General features: G+C 37.1%; 1 protein-coding gene across 1 annotated transcript in view; it reads left to right on the top strand.

Moving 5' to 3' along the window:
- cacna1db (calcium channel, voltage-dependent, L type, alpha 1D subunit, b) overlaps nt 1–24,086 on the top strand; it is a gene marked incomplete at both ends in the record, with an annotated part of 85,615 nt that overhangs the window by 24,043 nt on the left and 37,486 nt on the right. Inside the window, 4 exons of the mRNA XM_079239810.1 lie at nt 19,967–20,106; nt 20,527–20,669; nt 21,506–21,658; nt 23,810–24,006. Coding sequence (XP_079095936.1) covers nt 19,967–20,106; nt 20,527–20,669; nt 21,506–21,658; nt 23,810–24,006 — 633 coding nt within the window. The remainder of the gene's footprint in view (nt 1–19,966; nt 20,107–20,526; nt 20,670–21,505; nt 21,659–23,809; nt 24,007–24,086) is intronic.

The following is a 24,086-nucleotide window of genomic DNA, read 5'->3' as shown; positions in this document are numbered from 1 at the left end:
TGTCCGGTCCCTGTACGACAGGTGTCAGAGCTTGGTCCGCATTGCCGGTAGTAAGTCGGATTCGTTTCCGGTGAGGGTTGGACTCCGCCAAGGCTGCCCTTTATCACCGATTCTGTTCATAACTTATATGGACAGAATTTCTAGGCGCAGCCGAGGTGTTGAGGGGATCCGACTTGGTGGCCTCAGGATTGGGTCCCTGCTTTTTGCGGATGACGTGGTCCTGTTGGTTTCATCTGGTCGTGATCTCCAGCTCTTGCTTGAGCGATTCGTGGCCGAGTGTTAAGCGGCTGGGATGAGAATCAGCGCCTCCAAATCTGAGACCATGGTCCTCAGCCGGAATAGGGTGGATTGCCCTCTCCGGGTCGGGAGTGAGGTCCTGCCTCAAGTGGAGGAGTTTAAATATCTCGTGGTCTTGTTCACGAGTGAGGGAAGGATGGAGCGCGAGATCGACAGACGGATCGGTGCGGCGTCTGCAGTAATGCGGGCTCTGCACCGGTCTGTCGTGGTGAAGAAGGAGCTGAGCCAGAAGGCGAAGCTCTCGATTTACCAGTCGATCTACGTTCCTACCCTCACCTATGGTCATGAGCTGTGGGTCGTGACCGAAAGAACGAGATCTCGTATACAGGCGGCTCCCTTAGAGATAGGGTGAGGAGCTCGGTCATCCGGGAGGGGCTCAGAGTAGAGCCGCTGCTCCTCCGCATCGAGAGGAACCAGTTGAGGTGGCTCGGGCATCTGGTCAGGATGCCTCCTGGACGCCTCCCTGGTGAGGTGTTCCAGGCATGTCCCTCTGGGAGGAGACCCCGGGGAAGACCCAGGACACGCTGGAGGGATTATATCTCTCGGCTGGCCTGGGAACGCCTCGGGATCCCCCCCGCAGAGTTGGCAAATGTGGCTGGGGAGAGGGAAGTCTGGGCTTCCCTGCTTAGGCTGCTGCCCCCGCGACCCGACTCCGGATAAGCGACAGAAGATGGATGGATGGATGGATGGATAATAATAATAATAATAATAATAATAATAATAATAATAATAATAGTATGCCTTTCCAGTAACCAAAGCACTTCACAGAAAATAAAATATCATTAAAGTTAAACTAAAGATTTTGCAATAAAATAAATGAGTAATAAAAAACATTAAAAAGTAACAGAATAATCATGGCTAAATAGATTTGGAGTTTTGACTTGAAAAGTACCAGATCTAAGATATGATGCAGGGTCAGGGGGTAACTTATTCCAGAGGTCTGGAACAACAACGGAGAAATCTCAGACATCCCACCCTTATATGTTCATTAGAAGCTGGTGGGATGACCTTACAGCCTTGCCAGGCTCACAAACTGAACAAAACTCTCATAAATAAGATGGTGCTAGTTTGTTAAGAGCTTTAAACACAAACATTAAAAGTGTAATCTGTCCTAAATTTGATGGGACATCTATGTATGTATTTAACATCTGGTCATGTCAGTTAAATGCCACATTTTCCACAAGTTAAAGTCAGCTGCGGGATGACTTAGAGACACCGCCATACAGAGCGTTTCAGCAGTCAAGTCTTGAGCTCAAGATCTTGGCGACTTAGAAAAGGCTTTGGTTTGGTCAGCAATTGCAAATGATGAAAACTGGTCTTTATTACTTTATTGATCTGCTTATCAAATATCAAACAGCTATCAAAAATCACTCCGAGGGTTTTGATGGCAGACTTGATTGCTTGAGATAAGGAGCCAAAACCATCCATCACAGTGTCACTTATCACAATCAGTTTTATCTTCATTTAAATGCAGGAAATTGTTTCTAAGCCAAGGGGGCACAGCGACGGTGGCAGATTTAGTCACGTTAAAACAGTTGTTTCTGCAGTAGCTGTACCTCCACACAGTGCCTCAGGCAAAATATGCATTTCACCGTCCTTTTCACCCATGAATCCAAAACAATGTAAGAGCTTTCACAGCGTAAAACGTGTCCACTCTGCTGTCTTGCCAACCGTGCTGCAGGAGAAGAAACACAAAAGAGCCAGTTGGGAATTTTCTTTTTTCTTCATGTTTGTTTAGTGGCAGACAAAGTAACTTTAAAAGATTTTTTCAACAACTAAGGACAAGTTTAGTTCATAAAAACCTTTATTAAAGTCTCATAATTATATTGCAGGTTCAGAATTAATTTGAAGGTTGCAGTTTTTATTATGTTTAGATGAGGGTCATTCATGTAGTTGATACAGTCAAGGAAAGAAATGAGGTTCGAGGGAATGTATTCTGTAATGAAGGTCCTCACAACCCTAACTAACATCTCTGTGTGTTTGCAGTCACTATTGAAGTTGCCTCAGGATATTTGTGATCATACAGCTTTCTTTGAGTGCAGTTCCCTCTCTGAGTCATTTCCTTCCTTCTCTGAGCTGTCACTCCTCTTCATCATTATCATGTGTTGAATATAGACTCTAAATAACTTCAGTAAACACAGATACTCCATGTTTTTGACTGTGAAAGACTAAAACGCTTATACTCAGTGAGAAATATTTCCCTGTAACAGCAGCTTGGATGGAAAAATACCAGATTTTATATCCATTAATGGTCACAAAACACTTAACATGTTTACATTCAGTTTGAAAGTAGATCTACTGAGAAGCATATGGAAATGACGCTTGCCCAGCAAGATTTGTGAGTGCCTTATGCAAGAGTTTGTGTATTTTAAACATAACCTAGGAGGTTTATAGGTTTTAAGGCCGTGGGGTAACAGATGCTCAGATGTCAGGAGGCCTTCTGGATTCAGTGCTTAGCACCCAAAGGCCAAGGGACATACATGGCTTCTTACACACTTTAGGGAATGTGGCATTAAAACATATAAACACCTTTTTGCTCTTTGTGTTTTACACAGAGGCAAATACATTGGACTGATTGCACTGCATCATTAAAGTACCTTGAGATTACATTTTTTAATTGGTTTTGAAAAGATAAACTTAATTTAAATTGGGACAGAATTGATCAGACATAGTCTTACAAGGACGTGCTGCAGTTTCAATGTTTATTTTTCTGCCACAGATTGGAGCACATTTTCTGAATGCAGTGTTAAGCTGTTTACACCAGACAAAGTGACTAAAACACTGTACTCTGCTGGACTTGACCTAATTTGCTGTCTGCAGTCTGCTACCTTCAAGCTTTTTATATTGAATTTTACTGAAAAAGTGTAATCAAAAGAAATTATTTAACTTGTATGTGCATGCAAGTACAAAGTAAAAAATTGAATAGCATTCCACAGAACCCTGCAAGGCTTGTACAGGTACTACTTTATAGAAGAGAGGAAAAAGGGAATATTTACATTGCCTCTGTCTCAGTGACCAATCCTTTTTTTCTCTTTTAATACTCTCTTATTTGCATGATTCACCAACTGAAATAAGTATCAGCTGGTGTATTAGTTGTTAATGCATTGATAAGTCTAATTTGTTTGACCTCTTAAAAAAAGGCTGCATGATTAATTTTTTCACTAGTAAATATGTTCTGCAGATCCCTCAGATGAGAAGTGTACATGATGCAAACAAAACTGTTGAAATGAATAATGATAGTGGCAGTAGATTGAATGACCAGGAAATGTGATGAGGAGATTATCTGTTACAGCTAAGCAGGTTTATAGCTCGCAGGATAAATGAGAACTTAAATCTCTGGCATACACCAGTTCCCTCCTTTATTTGCGTCGCTGTGCAAGCAAAGAACCAACTTAAGCTGGCAGGACGCTGGTTTCACAGGACACGGTGACATATTAAACCACTTACGATCAAATCAAGGTTGCTGAGTGTTACTGATAATGTTTGCAGAAGGAATTAATCTGCAATCACTTTTTGTTTGATCGATTTTCTTTCCGTTTTAGGGTGGGGGTGGGGATTTAGTATTCATGTTTGAAGCAACATTATATAAAGATACTGACAACTCAAATGTAATGATAGATATACTCAAATATTCCATACTAGTTGACTGTACCCTTTCTGACATGCACAGAAAATGATAGTTTTACTGTGACATTAGAAACCCTTAAATTACAACTTTAAAACATTATGCTGTGGTCTAGGTGGGCTTATTAGCTTTAATTGACATTTTAAAGCATCTAATTTCAACAGTCTAGGTTACAAATTTTCTCATTTGTTTTACAAACAGTAAACCTGGAGAACCAAACCAGATAAACAGAACAGTAACATATTTTACTGAGCATCTAGTTGTTGGGGTTTCCCCTTTGAAGTTGGCACAAACAATATGGGAATAAAATAAGGTTTTGGTTTTTTCACACTGTTGTTTTCATGATGGTGTGTTTATGGTATTTGTTTACTAGCTGCATGTTTATATTCAGTATGTTCCTCTTTCACCTAGTTATTACACACAACCCAGCCTGCTGCCGTGACAACTGTGGCCATGGAGACTTGTGGAGCATCTGAGGAGAAGGCTCTCAACAGGGGAGAGAAAGGAGCTAAGAGGCAGACTGAGAGGAGCAGGAAATTAAGAAAAGAGCATTAAGGACAGGAGGAGGGTCAAGAGATGTCACAGTCCTAGGAAAGAAGTGTAGAAGGGGAAAAGCAAGTGATGATAGGAGTAAAAGATGTTGTAAAGGGAAGTAATAAAGAAGGTGGGGAAGAGATTAGTTGACTATAGAGCAGGAGAAACTTGGGGGGAGGTGAAAAATGAACACAAAAGAAAAAGGATGAGGAGACTTTGTCCAACTGTCCATTTTGTTTGTGACCAGCTCTGTCTAAACTTGATCAGTTCCTTATGAAGTCATACTGTATTAAGTGATCTGAAGTATGATTGCAGCTTTGTGTGTGTTTGTATTATCATACATGTGGAGACTACAATAGTTCATGTTTTTGACAGTTCATATGCGATAAAGAAGAGGGATATCTGATACTGCTGTAGCTGACCTAATACCAACCCAGGATTAGTATGTAGCTTTTGGTGGTCCGCCAACATCAGTGTTGGCTATTTTGTCTGCGTTTATGATCTTGCTCGCTCTTTTAACATCTGGATTAAAATGGACCCCAGCTACAGTTGTGTAGACTTAATTGGAGAAAAGAGGACAGGATGGCGCGGAGGCTGAGTTCAGCTGCAAAGCCATCGATAAATACTTGCTTCCTCAGACATACAAGATGTCAGATAGTGTTTTTTCATTCAAAAACACATCACATCACAATAGGTTGTGTGTTAATTCCACTTTGAAATGTCCTGGAAAAATGTCTTCACGTTTGAGAGAAACCTTTATTTGGATCCAAGAGTCAGTGGATGTTAAAGGTCAAATGAAATTAATGCTAGAGCCTCACAGATGTTCATCAAGTTTGGTGGATGTTTTATCTCAGGGATGCCTGTGAGCATCAATTTAGACTCAGGGACAAATTGATCACAAATTCAGTGTTAAGGTTTAAAACTATTCAACAAAATTTTTAGATTGAGCTGTTTTTTTGTAGGTTTTACTCATGAGGCCTTAGCAGGACCATTCAGACCACTAAATCAGGATGTGTGCAAAGTCAAAAAGGGGAGCATCAAACCAGGTTTTTAATCTGCGTGTGAGGCAGGAATCTGGGAAACAGCTGCTACAGTTGCAATGTGCTACATGTAAATAACAGAATGTACTATCATACAGCAAATACAATGGAATAGAAGTGAAATAAAAATCCAAATAAAAAAATCTACACAGAAGAGGCATGTATATAACTGTTTTTAGCGTACTTTAGTAATGCCTCTACTAACAAATGAACAAAAACTGGACACAGTGGGACAGTATAGACTGCAGAGGTGAAGATACTCCTGGCCTATCCAAGAACAACTAATTCTAACATTAAAAATGAAAAAAAGAAAAAAAACAAAAAACCGGGAGAAATATTACTTTTGTGTTCCATGTCCCCGTGGCAAGCCTCCTAACTCTCGCCAGGGGCTTATTTTGGCTGAACACTACATTAGGATTCCCCCTCTTGTTTTTGCGTGTGTGTTGCCGGCACCTATTAAACCTCTTGTAACTATCTGTCTGATGCAGCAAAGCCATCTGCATGTTGATAGGAATGACAGAGCTGACCTGAGCTAAAGAAGCTTCCGTCTGCATTACTTACCACTGTGTTGTTTTCTTCTTTACTATTCCTGTTTTTTTTTTTTTTTGTCTTTCTTTTGCAGCTGCCAGATAGATTTCTTTCGTGGCTGGTTTGCCTGTTGGCAAGCAGCGCATCTGCCTACTGCGTTCTCACCAGCTTTGCTTGTCATGGCAGAATTTAACTGAAGGGTCATGCAATGATATATGATGAAATGGCTGGTGTCAGATAATTTATTACCTTCATTATGCTTTCAGCGGCATTGCTTTGTCTCTCTGTAGGTTTGTTTGCAACGTAACTTAAAAAGTAGACAGATTCCAATGAAATGTTCAGAAAAATTTTAAAATGAAATAATAAACAAGTGAATAGATTTTGGGTTGATCCAGAATTATAATAATAGTTATTATTACATATAATTTATATTATTATATATTATTATATTGCTATTATTAAAAAGGATGCTTTACAAGTGCAGGACAGTTGCAAACATCAGTGAATTTAGTCACATCTGGGTCATTCACCAGTGAAAACAACACCTTTGTATTTTCCGTGTTGATCCTCTTGATTTTCTTTGATTTTTCAGAGTTTATTTAAATATGCTGAAAAGTTGGGTTGTGGTTGGCTGACATAACCACAGTTGTTCAACAGACAACAACAGATGGTTCTACCGTGAAGACACAAAAAGTCTAGAAAGATGTGACAGCTACCTTGAAGTCTTTTTGAAATGTTCAGCAATTTGTTGAGATCCTTTTGTGACTGGCAGAAACATTTATTGTAATATTACTGTTGAAAACTTATGGTTGTTTTTGTATAGATACCAAAAAATACCACAAAAAGTACCACAAAAAGGTACTGCCCCTACCTTTACCTCATCTATTTTTACTATAAAAAAGTCCTTTAAAAGGGGCATTTTGAGATCAAGGAGCAAAAGGGACAGATGCTCCATCCCTTTGTGAGTAAGGGCAGGGACTTACATCTGGAGAGATGATTCAGAGTTGCATAAGATTTGGTTGTTTCAGCGTTAGCTAACAGAGAACAAACCTGGATCATGTATTCCATGTCTCAAGAGGAGAAAATTACTGAATGTTTTATATTTGATTAAATATTAATTTGTGGACACCTGTAATTACCAATTAAATTCATTCACATCCACACATAGACTAGTTTTGACAGGTTGTAAACTGCACGTTTATTTGTCATTGTGCCAGTTTCTATTTTCAGGAAAACGACTGCAAGAAATAGGCTTGCAATGTAAAAATCCCTCCATTACCGGACCCTTGCTGCAAAATATGCTTTAAAAGTCTGTTCTGTAAATCCTAAAAAACAAGAAAAGCTGACATCAAGCGATGTAGGCCAAGATCAGCTGTCTATGTTGTAAACCAGACCTGTCAGATCATCTGGATCTAGTCTTTCATCAGTTCCCAGAGTCAGAACCAGACATGAAGAAGCTGAATTCACCCTGTACTCCACACGTCTGGAGCAAACTCCCAGGAAGCCTTAAGATCAGATGAAACTCTCAGTTTATTTACCAGGTTGGAGACCACCCTGTTCTCCTCATCATTCTTTTCTCATCATCCAAAGATGCACCGTTTCCTTTAAGCCTAAATACTGTATATTTATCTGGATCATGGTTTCAATAGTTTTCATCTAATGTTCTTTCTTTTTCATTTCTAGTTTTTCATAATTTGATTTTAAATTAAATCTTAAATTATGTTTTATCATCTCTGAAAAGCACTTTGAATCAGCCTGTTATTGAATTGTGCCAAACAATTGGCCTTGCTTTGCCTAAACAAAGGAAATGGGGATAATTTGTTGACTCGACAACCAGCACCGTTTCATGGTAAAATGTTGAATAACCTAAAAAAAACAAAAAAAACATTGTTTTCAATCAGAAGCACTCAAAATTATATTTTTTTTCTCTCTTTAACCTGGGCAGCTTTTAAGATGATTGATTTCAGCTAGAAGAATTTTCCATGCTGCCATCACGTTTGTATCTTTTGCAGATGGAAGGTTTCTTTTACCCAGGGAGGAAGTTTTCATACCCATCCTCATAGTTTATAAAGTATCTTGTGTCCAAGAATATTAGTTTAGACACTTTGATTTAGGATTAGTAGGTTCAATCATACTTAAAGTATTAGGTTTAAATGTGAAGATTAAACAGATTTGACAGTCGATTCCCCTGATTACACAGTATCTGCTGTTCTACAGGATATCAGGTCTCAGTATTACAAGTCAAAGCCCTCTCAGTCAGGACTCATTAGTTTAATAATTAGCAAGCAGGGATTGCTCTCCATCTTCCTGTCTTATTTCGTCAACAATCAACATGATATCACAGGACAGACCTATTTTTGGAGACGAGAAATCTGTGGGAGATAATAAAAAAAGACAAAGAGAGATAGACTGGCTGGCAGAGGGATGACAGACACAAGAGATTTGAACTTAATATAAAAGATATGTGGGATACAAATATTATAGATCATATAGATTCACATTTCTTTCCTCCTGCTCTACCAGTTCTTCCAGGAATAAGTGTGATTTTCTTGTTTTCTAGCTGGATTTTCTGCAAGATTTAACAAAAGGCTGGCAAAAAAGTAACAAGTTGACTGCATACCATGTTACATAACATGCAGGTCAAGTTCTTGAATTTTGTAGGCCACGTAAGATGAAAGGTTGCTTGTCAAATGACATTAGGACTCAGATTAGGAATTACTTAAATCTTCTATGGAGCTCTCGCATTTAGTAGAAGCAAAACAATGGACAGTGAATTAAAGAAGAAAACATCATAAATCCACTGTAGTATTTGTGCTGTGTGTACACACATTATCCCCTTTTTCATTTCTTTAATTTCTTTTTTATAAAACAAAACAAAACCACAACAACTTCGGTTGGTTTGTGAGAAAATGACTCAACCATCAGAGCCTGATGTGGGCATGCAGGGAACCTCTGCATGTTTTAGGGAAACCTTTGTCTTTGTGTTGGAATAAGAACATCTTTGGTTTTTATCAGTGACTCTTCTGTTGGTTGTGTTCTGAGCAGTCCATTATCAGCCTTTCTTGCCTTCATTAATCTTATTAAGACCAAAGGGAACACAGGCTAATAGGAGATGATTAGCCTGCTTCTGGCTGCCTGGCTGATTCACCTTCATGCACATGGCCTCACACACAAACACACACAAACAAACACATGCACACACACACCCTGAATGAGCTAGATCAACACACTCTCGCCTTTACATTTTCATAAAATTCCACAAAATATTTTAATGTGTAACAGTAATAAAAGTTTCTCAGAACCAGAAGCACTGACGATTTCCTGGCATTTAATTCCCAGAAAGAAGAACATGCTGTTGTCATGTGAATGTCAATGCTAATTCAGATGCTGTATAACCAATTAATGCTTTATTTATATATTTCATTTAGATACTGCTCAAGTTTTTGGCATTAACTGTCAGTAGAAATACATTTTGTTGTTCTGCTTTTTATTTGAAACCCAAATAACGTCCTGTTTACATCATGTGACCAAAGCTGACATCACAGCCCTTGGTCACAGACAGAGCATCATGGGATGCTACAGTACCTGCTGGGTGGGGTGAGGGAGGATGAGGGTTTGACACAGCACACACAAACCAGATACAGCGACTGGCTGGAGCCACACAGCATTGAGTGTTATGTCAGCTCATGTTATCATCACTGAGGGAGGTGACATCGACAGAACCTGCCACTCTAAATGTATGCGTGTGTGTGTGTGTGTGTGTGTGTGTGTGTGTGTGTGTGTGTGTGTGTGTGTGATGTGATGTGATGCTCCCAGCTGATTTGTTTGGTAGGTCAGGCATGATGATGGTGCTGGGCAAACCCTTGGTTTGGATCAATTGTTAGCAAACACAAACCCACTCAGCCCATTATACCGTACAATGGCATGTGCAAAAGCTTTATGCACCAAAGTGAAATGAAGACACTCTCTGAAATATTGTCACAAAATATTTAATTATTTCACTTTATTTAACAGTAAACATATGGACAGAAAGGAATGGATTCAATATTTGCTGTCAGCCTGTCACACACTTGCACCTATAAGGGGTTCAGAAGCACAGAGTTGTAACTTTCTCAGCGGGTAGGTTATCCCAACCATCCCACAAAACTTTAAGTGCTATTTTTGCACTAAAGCCTGTATTAGGTTTAGAAAATTTGGTAACACTTTTTAATAACTACACACTATGAAGCATTGGTTAAGCATGAATTCATAATTTACAAAGCCTATTTCTGACAGAAAAACTCATTTTTTAGATGGTTTATAAGAACAGTTGTAGATGTTTTACTCATCACTGATAAGCACATTAGTTAGGAGTTAAAAATTCCTGAATTCATTATTTATAAAGCAAGTTTCTGGCATTAATACTCATTTGTAGATACTTTTGTTTATGTTGTACTCTTTATTAACAAGCTCCTCTACAATGTGTTTAACCTTTTCATACATAGTTGCCATATAGTGGACACCTATTTACAAGCTTTTTTCTTACATATTTATGAATGAGGATGGTATTTTTGTAAATAAACCACTTCAGTGGATGTTAGTGAGCCATCTGATATGTTTCTACTCACTGGAGAATAAATAAATATATGATGTAATTGAACATAATGTAATTTCACAAATTAGCCTTTGAAACAGAAAATGATACAGCTATATTTTATAGAAGATTTACATAATATAATTACAACTATGTATTATTTTTATAAATGTTTTATAGAATACAATAAAATAAACAATAAATCATGATAAATTCTAAAAATTACTACCACAAAAAGTATAATTGCATATGTCTGTAGAGGTAAAATACTGCATATAAAAAAATATTTCAGTTTTTTATTAATTCATGCATGAAAGGGTTAATGATTGCATTTTCATACTGTAAAGAGAAGTTTTCTTTCCAGTAAAGCAGCCATCTTCATACTGTCATTCTTGTATTCTCCAGCTATTAGGAGTTAATATCTCAGTTCAATCATATATCTCACCTTCAATCACTTTTCTTAACAGTGGACATGTTGAAAGCTTTGTCCAGTCAGTTTATATACAGCCTTACATAACTTGGCGACTGGATTTGCATCTCTTTTCTCCAGTTACCTCTTTTCTTACTGCCAGTCATGTTTGCGCATTTTGTTCTCAGGTGAATTCATCATAGATCTGATAAATTAGTGCAGTTACTCTACCCTTGTACAGTAATACTTAATATTAAATGGGACTGCTAATGAACACATAACTCTTAAAATATGAGGATTTCCCTAAGAACAAAAAAATTCTCCCGTTTAAGCAATCCTAATGTAACAGTCTTGTTTCTTTTCTAGCTTTATCTTCACACACAAATCAACTGGGTGTCATAGTATGCTAAATGTGTGCTAAATGACAGCAGATGCATCACAGCAGCTTATCTGCATACATGGGGTGATGAGAGAGAAGAATGACCTCTTCTTTCTTTCTCTGCTGAGAAGTGCAGCAGGTGAGAGCAAAATAAGATTATCCACAGTTTTTTTTTTTTTTATAAAAACTGTGTATACATTTCCAAATGCTTAAAATTAATGGCAAATTGTACTTTAGTGTACATCTGCACATCATTACCAGTAAATACCACACGTAGCAGGGAAAGCTCAAGAAAGAAAGCTCTTTGCAAACAATTAATTAGTTGCTCATGTGTGTCGAGAGTGCAAAAAAATGTACTCGCTAATATAACTGCAAAGATTCACACAACATAATGTAGCACTTGCAGAGTACAGCCAACTCTGCACTGCTGCTATCAGTTTCTTATATAATGATTTTACCATTTCAATTTCATAGCCTAATAATGATGATGATGATGAGTGTTTTTTTTTAGTTTTTATTACTGATTCAGTTGTAGTTTGAAATCTTTTGGATAAAGATGCTTTATTTTCTTTAGACACCTCAAGGTAAAACTTGTATTTGTGTTGAAGCACACTGATGAGAGATCAGAAAAAAACTTTTTAAGTGTTAAGCAAACATGCAGGAATAAATCTTTCTATAAAAAACAAAACAACAGAAAACTAAAGCCTTGTTTCTCTTGGAGTTTGTGTAGATTTCAGAAACAGATTAGTTTGTTGTGTCCTTTAAGTATTTCTTTTTGCTCACCCCTCTCCTTTATCTCTCTTAATATTTTCTCACATTTTTTAAAATGTGTTATCTTTCCTTCTTAATTCGTTTACTCAATTATGTTTGTCTTGCTTCAACATGGTTACCTTACACTAACCCCATTTTGTTTTTAGATTATTCAATTTAAAATGAGAATAATGAATAATGATTTGTCAAAAATAAACAATCCACCACCTGTACTTTAAAAAAGGTGGACATGCACCAACACCCCCACCCACACCCAGAGATAACATCCAAATATTTCCTGGCACTCCTTTCCAGAATAGTCAGCCATTTTTCCTAACCATAAACAGTTTAAATTGGGTTTCTTGAGCTTGCTATCACGAATAAGCACAGAGACCCAAATGCGTGGCTCCAATTTAATAGTCTTCACAGAAAAACACAGGCAGGCTGAACCTGAACACGAACAAAGGCAGAAGTCAAAAACCCCCAAAATGCACACAGACAAGAAGACACATAAAATACACGGAGCGAGTGTGATTACCTGAACACGAACAAAGACAATCTGGCAAGGACAGAGGAAACACACAGACACTAAATACTAACGAGGGCGGGAAGGACAAGTAGACACAGGTGGGACATGAGGGGCGGAGCAGGTAATCACACAGGCAAAGACACAGTGAGTAGGGTAGGGATCTGAAACGAGAAACCGGTAAGTGATACAAAATAAAACAGGAAGTGCTTGGAAAATAAGACTTAAGTGCCACCAGACATGACACTTGCAAGTGAGATGCTAGGTGTGATGGTTTGTGCAAAGGTCTTGCAGGGATTTCTTTCTGTTTTCAGTTATTATTATTAATAGTAATATCTTCAATTTAGCTGAATGCTAGCATGAAAGCGAGCAAACTCCTCTTCACAGCCAATTATTTTACATCCTCATGGCTGAAAATGTAGGGGGCAACACTCATAATATATTTTTTCAATAAGTGCTTTTGATTTCTGTTAAAACCCAGATTTAACTTCCTTTCATGTATGAAGCAAATCACTGCATGAAGCTGTACGGACAGTGTCTGCAGTGAATTAATGTGTTTCTTAGTTTCTCAGTTTTCCAACTCTCTACTCCAGTTTGCATATTCTTTTGGAATATTGGAGCAGCGAGGTTCAGGTGGTACATCAGGTTGTCTGATGACCAAAAGGTTGCCGATTCGATCTTACTTCCTCCTAGACAGTCAGGCCACTGCTTCAGGACACTTCACCCACCTTGTCTCTCGTTGTGGTCAGAGAGCAGATTTCCACATTCTCATTTGCCAATCTTCTCAAAACAGCATCAGTGTGTGACTGTGGAATAAATAATGGATGTAAAGCACTTTGAGTACCTTGAAAAGCCATTATTATTACATTTGAATAATAAGTTTGATGTTTGAGCCAGTACCCTGAGTTGTTTAACCTATTAAAGCGAGTGAATTGCAAGTGAATGAGTCTGCAGTGTATGCTCTTCTATAAACACCTGTAATCTGTCTGCACAAAGCTATTCATGTATTTTTTTCAAAAATTATTTTACTACTGTAGTCAATAAAACACCAAAGTACTTGTCTACGCAACAAGCCATGCACCACCACTTGTAACAAGTGTTTAATTTGTCTGATCCTCATGGTTTTAATGATCTAATACAATTATGATTTTGTAAGGGTGCACATTTGATTTTGACTACATCTTTCTAGTAAATGCAAATAGTTTACCTGACAGAAAGAGAAATACTGGTTTAGGTAACATTCACTAACCTTTTGGCCTTTCGATATTTTTAAGCAATTTAATATTAGATCAGCATTTGTATTTTTTATGTATTGCATGGGTAGAAAAACCTGATTAAATCACATGAAGATAATTATTCTGTGATTATTCTGATGCAGGACACTGTTGAGTCATCATTTGATCCCACTCACGCATTCTCACACAGAAATAGAAGCTGATTTGCTTTGGCTCTGCAAGACTGTAGATGACTTAGATTGGGAAGACACTGTCTAATCTTGCAAGCTCGCTTTGGAGTAAAATCTCGAAAACAAAAATAATACATCAGATCTATCACATTTAACTGCTTTAAAATGTTTATTGTCTCAACCTAAAGTGCAGTTTAATGAAATTCTTTGAGAAAAACATATTATAACAGTGTCTGTGAATGTGTAAACATCGTCCAGGACATTTTGTTCATACTCTGCTTAGTTACTGTCAGTTCTTTTGGCTTTTGCTTAAGCAACCCAAATTTCTTGTTCTGCTTCCAAAACAGAGGATTTTGAAGCTTACAGGACAAACTGCTTCTCCTTAAATTAATTAAACTGCCTTACTTTCAGTGTCTACGCCTAATTCTGCATCAGCCACCTTCCGGCTGTTAACTTATGCAAATACCTTTGAATATAGTGCTTTTATTTTCAGAGTGATTAAAGTAAAACTCACTACAATGTTTTCCAGAACTCATAAATATAAAAATGTTTATATTTTTTCTCTTTTAAAAAAAAAAAAAATTGTAGTTTTTCAGCTAGCCTCAGTTCAGTTAGGATGGTTGTCATCAATAGTTAGCAACAGTGTGTGAAACTACACTGGAGACACACAATGCTGTCAGTATGGAGCTCAGATTTTTCACTAAATATGTCCTTGTCTAAGGCCCAAGATTCATTTGCTCCATGGAGTCTTGCAACCATCTGACCCAGCATGCTGCACCAAAAAGCAGTTTTCTTGATTTTGCCATCCTTGATTACTTCAAGTCTTATTCTCTGCCCACACAAGAGGCAAGCCTGGTCTCCATGGCAACGGTATTCCTACTACTGCCACAGAGAGAGCAATCTTCATTGAGTCTGGACACACAAAAAACCTCTGAGAAAACAGTGGGACTTCTTGCTTTTTTTGGAAGGTCTGCATAAGGGGGGACAGAAAGAACTGCAGCAGCTTTCTAGCTCTTGTTGCTGAGTTATGTGTTATACGTCTCCACTTCAGTTAGAACGGAAGATACAGTGAAACAGCTTCAGGCGGGCCACGTGTTTCTGTCAATTTTTACTTTTCAGGAATCCCAGGAGAAAGGAAAGAAAAAGGGATTTACATTTGTTATGCAACATGAGGTCATGTCCATTAGACCTGGAAAAAGTAAGGTCGTAAAAGGATAGAGGCAAAAATATATATGTATATATATATATATATATATATATATATATATATATATATATATATATATATATATATATATATATATATATATATATATATATATATATATATATATATATATATATAGACAGCAGAGGAAGCAGTGAGTCAGTATGCAGCAGAACAAGAAAGAGGCAGGAGACAGCGGCAATATAAACTACTGACAGATAGCTACTATACATTGTTTTTAAAAAAAAAAAAAAAAAAAAGAATAAATAAACTAGTACACAGGAAAATCATGGGTTTGATTATAATATTAACACATATATATATATATATATATATACATATATATATATATATATATATATATATATATATATATATATATATATATATATATATATATATATATATATATATATATGTATATATATTTTCTCCCTATACATATTACCTCTACTTTTGTTTCCTGCATGAAAGATGAAAGGGAAAAACTCAGGATCAAAGCTGTCATGTCATCAGGGTGTGAGAATAGATGAACAGTTCTCTCTACATTGTTAAATTGTAATATACCATGGTCAGTGATAATTTTAATGACAACTGGTGTGCATTATTTTTGTATATACGCACATGTAATTTGGCGAGTTAAATCACTGTAATATCCCTCTGTTACGAGGCATCACAATGTGTTAATCATGATTCAGATCAGCTGGCTTTTGACAGGTGAATGAAAGAAATGCGCTGTAGCTTGACAGCGGTTGTTTGGCACATCGAGGCCAACATGAAATAGTTTCTATACTTTAGCATATTTAGCAAGTGTAGTTAAAAAGAAATACAAACCATGATATTGGCGGATTCAACAACTCGGATCCCTGCATTAGACTTAGTGCTGCGCATCGTGGTGTTTTAGTCTCTGCATTGTGCATTATAACTGTCTAATGCTTGGCTTCTCATTCTTTAATCCTTACTTATTCATTGAAGTTCATTTATTTGGAAAGAAAAGTAAATGCAATGCAAATGAGACCATTTAGTGTCCAATAAAACAATATAGAAAAAGAACATAACTTACACAAGATTTATAAAATCACAAAGCTGAAGCTGAACAAAGCAGACCCAGTCAACCTGACTGACTGAATCTGTCCCAGCCGTGTTTCCACTGTAAAATTCATTCGTCTGTTGTTTCACTGGAAAGCTTTTAAAGTGAAGCAGTCGCAGACTGTGATTAGTTCTGATCAACTACACTGCATGAATGGATTTTTGTTTAGTTACTAAAATCCCCAGGATTCAAATCAAATCAAATCAAATCAAATCAAATCAAATCAAATCAAATCAAATCAAACTTTATTCATAAAGCACTTTTCATACAAAAGCAGCACACTCATGTATAAAATATCAAACACACACCTGGTCATGCTCTCTTTTTAAAACACATACACACACCCACACACGCACTATCATCACACACACACACACACAGACGCACACACACACACACACACACACACACACACACACACACACACACACACACACACACACACACACACACACATTTGTCCTGGCAAAAACATAAACTCTGACTTCTAGTTTCTGTCTCTAGCTGTCTCTTGGCTTTGAATCAAAACAATAAACTTTGAACTTTAAATCTTACAGATATAATGTTATGCCATGAAGTATTCTTGAATATATAACCATTTACACCATTATCCAACTGTTTAGCATTTAGGTTGAGACAAAACCTGATGTGAATATACTTTTAACAGAACTGTAACTGTTAGATATAGATGTAAACATCAAAGAAACTGTGACATGACAAATTTAGTTTGATTATTAGAGGACAAATGCATTAATCTTTATACCCTTGTTATATAGTTTACCTTAAATCTCTACTAAACTTTGGCATATTTTAGCTCTCTCCAGTAAGCTTGTCCGATGTTTGCTTGTCATATCTCTTGCTCTGACAGTTTCTTTCTTTTCTTTGCTTCAAAAGTGCTTATTCTTTACTGATTCAACCATGGTACAAAGTCAAAACCTTTCTCGTGTGTGATGTGGTGCAGTAAAGCAAAACACAACTGTAACATGATGCTCTGGGTTGGAACACAAAGTTGAATGTGACTTTTTTATCACTGGGATGCAGCTCAATGAGCGTCCCAGGAATGTGTGCCATCAAAACAAATAGCAAGAAATTAGTTTAAAAGTCCAAAATATGTATTTACAGCTTAAATAGTTTATGCTTTATTGATTAATTTCCGAATTTCCACTGCAGTTTTGTGTTTGTGACTTTCCGGGTATAATCTTAGAAAGGCTATATGATCACTGTTGACCATGGTTCGATTATCAGCCGTATTGTAAAGATTTAGCCTAATCCAGTTCAGCTGAGATGCACACAGTCATATTATAATCACTTCCAAGATCAACACATTGACATAAATACCTGTAGGCTTAACAAAACCAGGACGAAGCTGAGTCGTTATACTAAAATCTAGTTAGAGTGTTGGCTTTTGTTCCCAAAGAGGGAGGTTGATGTGCATAGTGAGGCTGTGTAAACAGATATGTCTCCACAGCACAATTAATTCAGGGACACACACACACACACATACACACTGTCAGCTGTTCACTATGCAGAAGAGTGGACATTTCAGACCTGTGTAAACAACAGGAGGATGGAGCAAGACTGTCAAATTACATGGAGGCAGGAGATGAAGGCTCTTATCTGTGAGAAACAGCTCTGAATGGTGGCACTTGCTGACCTTATCATGTTATCACTCAGCTTCCGCAGAGGCCTAACAATCAGTTTTAACCAGTTAACATCGAAGAGTCACACTAATACTTGGCCACAGCTGAGAAATAAATATTTAAACAGCCCCTCATTTGTTCCCTCAAAGAAAGTCAACAAAAAAAAGGTGGCTGCAGTGATTAACATGTTTTGGCCTTTAATGTCTTTTATAAGATGTTCTGCATTACTTGTGAATATTTTGCTAAACTTTTTTTTTTTTACCTTTTATTTTCCATATGAAAAAATGATGGACTCATGCTTGAGTCATATTATTGTTTGGATGTTATCATGGGAATGCACTGCAAGTGCATTTGGTTCATTGTGCTGGTTTACAGACTTGTAACTGCAGTAGTTATAGTATGAATAAACTGTGTATTGTCCCTTGCGTCCTTACAACTTTTAATCTTAGTTGAATCTAAGAAAATGAGCCACATCACTGTCCATTTTTAAAACATGCCCGAAGACCCATTTTTATGACCCGGCAGTTCCTCCAGCAAAAAAAAAAAAGCCTGTAGCACTTCATGGAAGAATCTGCCTCCAACTGGACAATCCACTAGCACCTTCCTACGATGTCCTCTACTGTTTGTTTTTGTGCTTGTGTTGTTCTCACTCATATGTAAGTCGCTTTGGATAAAAGCATCTGCTAAATGACTGTAGAATAGAATAGAATAAAATAGTCTTTTACTTGTATGTTATGTACTTTAAAAAACGAACACAGAGAAACTTTGTTTCTGATGCAAATTATAAATGAAACCGGCCTTTGAATGCCTACACTTTACATATGCATCATTCTGTGGAGTGGGCAAACTTTCAGTATAAGTTACAACAAGCAAAACCTAATGCTTCAAAACAAAATCCCTCCATATCAGTGTGTTGGAGTAATAAATGGTTTTGCAGCTATTACACTTGTGGCAGTTTTGGCGTTTATTGGCTCTTTAAATCAACTGTTCCAACATTGTCTACAATCTTTCTGTGAAACTAAATATCTGAATAGCTGTCTGCCTTTGACTTTGTTTACTGCAGGTCTCTTCTAGGGAGTGTGGGTGTGACGTCTGAGTGTGTGTGTTACCGATGTCCCTAATACCTTTCAGCAACAAGTATGATTTGTGCATTCATAACCTTTCAAATAAACAATAAAAGGGCTTTGTTGAACAGGCTTCAAAACTTGTTGAGTCACAAACCTTCTGCTTCTGTTGAATTGAAAAGCAAAAGAGAGAAATAGACAGAAAGAGGAGCAGAATGACAGGTAAAAGAAGAAACTGTTGTGGGAACAGGTCTGTGTGATGCAGAGAGTGGAAGTTACAAAATCAAATAGTGTCTAAGCACAATAAAACTGTTTCCATGAACAGACATGTGGTTACCATGGAAACGTGATGATAATATTGCAGCAAAATGTAGTGTAGAATCAAAGAGTTTTATTTGGGCTATCAGTCTTGGACTGGAAATATGTGTTGGCAAAATCCTTGTTTAGTAGTCATCAATGTTCAGTTATCTTTAAGTAAAACCTTTTTTTTTTTTTTCAAATTTCTGCTGCTGTAATTGCAGCTCCTTTGTTCAGTGTGACCCTGGGGAAAGGTGCTGGGAGTCTTCGAAAAGCTACTGAGAGCAAAGAGAAACTGGCACCACCATGTCCTCTTGATAATGCTTACTGGCTACACTTGGTGAAAGTACAAAACTAAATGTTTTATGTATAATGTTGTTTTTATTGGAATAAATTAATAATATTTCTGTGTCTGTCGTAACACTTGTTTGAGGTTAAACCATGGCAAATTAGTGATGCACTACTTTCTGTTGTGGTACTCCAGACCAGAAAAATGTCTATTAAATGTCATGTTATTTGACTTACATTGTGATATTAAGTGCCTGTATGCTCTTTTTCTCTTCTCATTCTCCTTTACTCTTGCTTCCTTTCACTCTATGCAGGAAAAAGTAGAATATGCCTTTCTGATTATTTTCACAATAGAAACATTTCTGAAGATTATTGCCTATGGCTTGGTCATGCACCAAAACTCCTATGTCAGAAACGGCTGGAACATGTTGGACTTTGTCATCGTCATAGTGGGGTGAGTTTGCTGCAAACATGCGCAAAGCTTAAACATTACTTCATCATTTATTCATGATAAAACATACTGTAACATGCATGCAGTGCACATGCATCTTGCCTCAGCACAAAGCTGTTCATCATCAATAGATGAATTCTTCAGGCCAAATAGTTCGATGTCAGTGATATTTAGGAATATTCACAAAAAGATTCACAAATATGCACACGTGCAGGTGGCTTTGTATGGAAGGATGATTTATCTGCAGATCACGTGGCTCCTGATATCAACATGAACTGTGACTAGATATAAAAACTAAGGTATACACAGACATTGGTAACACTAATATGCTAAATTAAAAGTATACACATTCATGCACTCCACTGTCCTTCTTTCCTCCCCTTTAGTCTCTCTCTAACTCTCGCCCTCCTGTCTCATCTCCAGGTTGTTCAGTGTGGTTCTGGAGATGATAACCAAAGACGCTGACTCTGGCAGCCAGTCTGGAGGCAAACCCGGGGGGTTTGATGTTAAGGCCCTCCGAGCCTTTCGAGTTCTAAGACCCCTTCGCCTTGTTTCTGGAGTTCCCAGTGAGTTGGAGCAAAAATCTCTGAAATCATAAAGAATATACTTCTAAGAGTTAAATCCATTCATATATATTTCTAACATGGAAAGGGTCCTTGAAAAAAATCCTAGCAAGAGTTTTTGGATTGTCTGTTAAATATATATGATACAGTCCTGCTCTGTGCTTTATGCTAAGACAAGTTGTAGTTTATTTGCTTATTCATTTTTTTATATTTAGTTAGTTTTTTAGTAAATGGAACATCTGTTTACTTTTTCATCATGTTTTAAGCCTGTAATTATTAATTCAAGTAAAATTTGTCCTGTTTGTTTTGTGTTGGAAAAACTTGTAGTATCCCCAACAGGGGTCTCCAACTCTGGTCCTCATGAGCTACCATCTTGCAGGTTTTAGTGTTTTTCTGGTACAACCCACTTGATTCAAATGAAAAGATTCTCCCGCAACTTGTTCTCATCTTCTGCACCTGCCTGTTAATGACTCACTGATTTGGGTCAGGCGTGTCCCAGAGGGGAAACACTGAAACCGACAAGAAGGTAGCTCACAAGGACTGGAATTGAAGACCCCTGCCTAACATCATGTAAGATGTTTAAAATATTTTCAAACAGCTTCGGGCAGGATCTACAACAACTATGAAATAGAATTATAACATACATTTTCACTGTTTCTTACCTGTAAAATTGAACAAGTATAACATTTCAGATTGTTTTTGCTGTTTCTGAATAAAACAAGCAATTGCTTTGAACATTAGAATTATTTAATGTGCAACTCTGCCTATCTCTGATTTCTTCTGTTTATTTTATGATAAATTTTGGGGGTAAACTATTTGGTTTCTTTTGTCATTTACAGGTTTACAAGTGGTTTTAAACTCCATAATTAAAGCCATGGTTCCCCTGCTTCACATTGCTCTGCTGGTCCTCTTCGTGATTATTATCTATGCCATCATTGGCCTCGAGCTTTTCATTGGAAAAATGCATGCCACATGCTATGTGACCCAAACAGGTAAAGAAGAGTTTCTTTTCGTTTTTTAATATATCTCTATTTCTTTTAAATCTATTCTCATGATTTTGTGTCATATTCTTCTCTGCAGTGTCATTTTAAACCCTTTTTAAACTGAGTCCTACACACAGCCTGCGGACTCAGTAGGCATACTGTACATCTCAGCTTAGAGTAGATATAGGATTTAATCCCAAATCTGGGAATGAATGGGCACATGCACCTTGTATGTGAATGGTGACAAGCTGCTGAAAACAGAACCGAACAACAGATGGTGGACTAAGTCCAGTGATTAAATAACTAATATCAAGCTATTATGTAAACATGCTTGACCTTTGCCCTCACATTGCTCTGAAAATAGCACAATTATTCAAGAAGAAGTGTAAGATGATGGGCGTATATATATCCACGTATAAAAAATCAGTCAAATTTTAAAACGACTAACCGACCAAGCAAAGCAGCTTAAGTCTCGGTTGTAGAGCTTTCCTCCCATAAGGCAGCAGCTTTTGTGAGTCTCTATAAACAACTTTTGCCTTATCTTTTCTTGCTTGCCTTTCATTTAAGCTTTGATTTCTTTTAGTATGTTTGCATGATTATCTCAGGAAAAGCTTTGTATGTTTAAGTCCTATAAGATAGATAGAAGCTCCTCCCAATTGCTGTTGGTTTGTTCCTTCAAATACATTTACCTTGTGTGCATGTACGTGCCTGGATGTATGTGTAGGAAGAGGGACGATTTGTGTGTACCGTTATGTTCTTAGAAAAGTTTAATGTAATGTGGACTCATGTACTGTGGATGTGCCTTGTGTAATTGCTAAGTGACATCATGATTTTCATTAATAGATATGTGGAATGCACTCATAATCTTAAAGGAATGTAAAATTATGATGAGATACACTACAAGACATTGAAAAGAAAACATATGATGAAGAAAAAGTCAACTGACTTTTGCTCCTAGAATGTACACAAAGAATGCCAGTATGCCATCAAAACAGGTCAGAAGTACAAAGTTTTAGGGTTGAAAAGTTATGTAGTGCTGCTTCAACAATAGAGAAAGCCTAATTTTGGGGTTAAGGCCTTAAAAAGGCAAAATTGTCAATAAATCAGAAGTTTATTGGCAATTATGCTAATTAAGTTCTTGTATGCACTGCTTTTATATTTTCTAATCACCTCTTTCACATGTGTATAAATGAACAATTTTCCTTTTTTTTTACACTATGTATTTCATTTCCTGACATGAGATGCACATGCTTATAAGACACTGGCACATGTATCAGTGGCCCTATCCCTTACATCACATAGGTACATATTTATTTGCCACTAATCTAAATTGCCTCTATGCACTAAGTCTTACTGTTTGGGAATTCTAATGACTTCCAGCTTGTTGTAAACACAGAGTTCAATCATGCTGATTGGAATTTGAAATAAAATTCAGTCACTGAGGGTGGGTGTAATATACTTCACCTGGCAAACACCCATGAGTCAGATCTGTTATCATGTAGAATTATGTACCACTGAGTTCCATGCCAATGTATCAATAGATTAAATTAATTAGACAAATAGGTGGAAATTTAGAGTCTAAATCCCGAGACATACACATAAACCCAACTTCTGCTGGCTGTACAGATTCTATCACACAAACATAATGGTGTAGTGTCACATGTACAGGGAGTTGTATAGTATTGTATAGTGAATAGTGCTACACATTTTTTGTTTTTATTTAGCAATGATTTTGTTGGACCATGGGTTAATTAAAAAAAAAAAAAAACTAAAAATGATGCACTACTAATATTCACTTTAAGTTTCCAGGTTGTATGAACAGACAAAACAGTTTTACTCTAGAAATGAGGAGAACCACAAAGTTTTTATTTAGTTTTCTTTAAGGTTCAGTCTATTTGTGTAGACTAAATTCTGAGTGAGATTTCATGACACTTTAGCTTGTATCAAAGTTCAAAAGTCTTGACTAAAGGGTTTGATGTTAAAGGTCTCTTTATGTGTTTTTATGTTTCATGTATGCAAATCAACTTAATGATGGGCTTATTCTGTTACTACGAGGCTTGATGAAAGTTTTAATTCCAGTATTAGCTTTGAGTGCATCTTCAGCTTGCATTAGCGTGATCAGTGGTGATCAGATTCATCAGTTTGTTTTTACATCTACAGGTGCCCTTGCAGAAGAAGAGCCTACGCCATGTGCAGTATCAGGACATGGCCGCCATTGCCTGCTCAATGGTACAGTTTGCAGAGAGGGCTGGCAAGGCCCCAACAATGGCATCACCAACTTTGACAATTTTTTGTTTGCCATGCTCACTGTGTTTCAGTGCATCACCATGGAAGGCTGGACTGACGTTCTATATTGGGTAATCCATGTCAAAGTTAATCTAATATATGGGTTTTGGTTTTACTGAGCTATGGGGTCACTAATTTAAAATCTACAGGT

The sequence above is a fragment of the Telmatherina bonti genome, assembly GCF_933228915.1.
Source record: "Telmatherina bonti genome assembly, chromosome: 4".
NCBI classification, from domain to species: domain Eukaryota; kingdom Metazoa; phylum Chordata; class Actinopteri; order Atheriniformes; family Telmatherinidae; genus Telmatherina; species Telmatherina bonti.
Note: the sequence above shows the minus strand (reverse complement) of the source record. Positions and strands in the feature narration are given on the sequence as shown.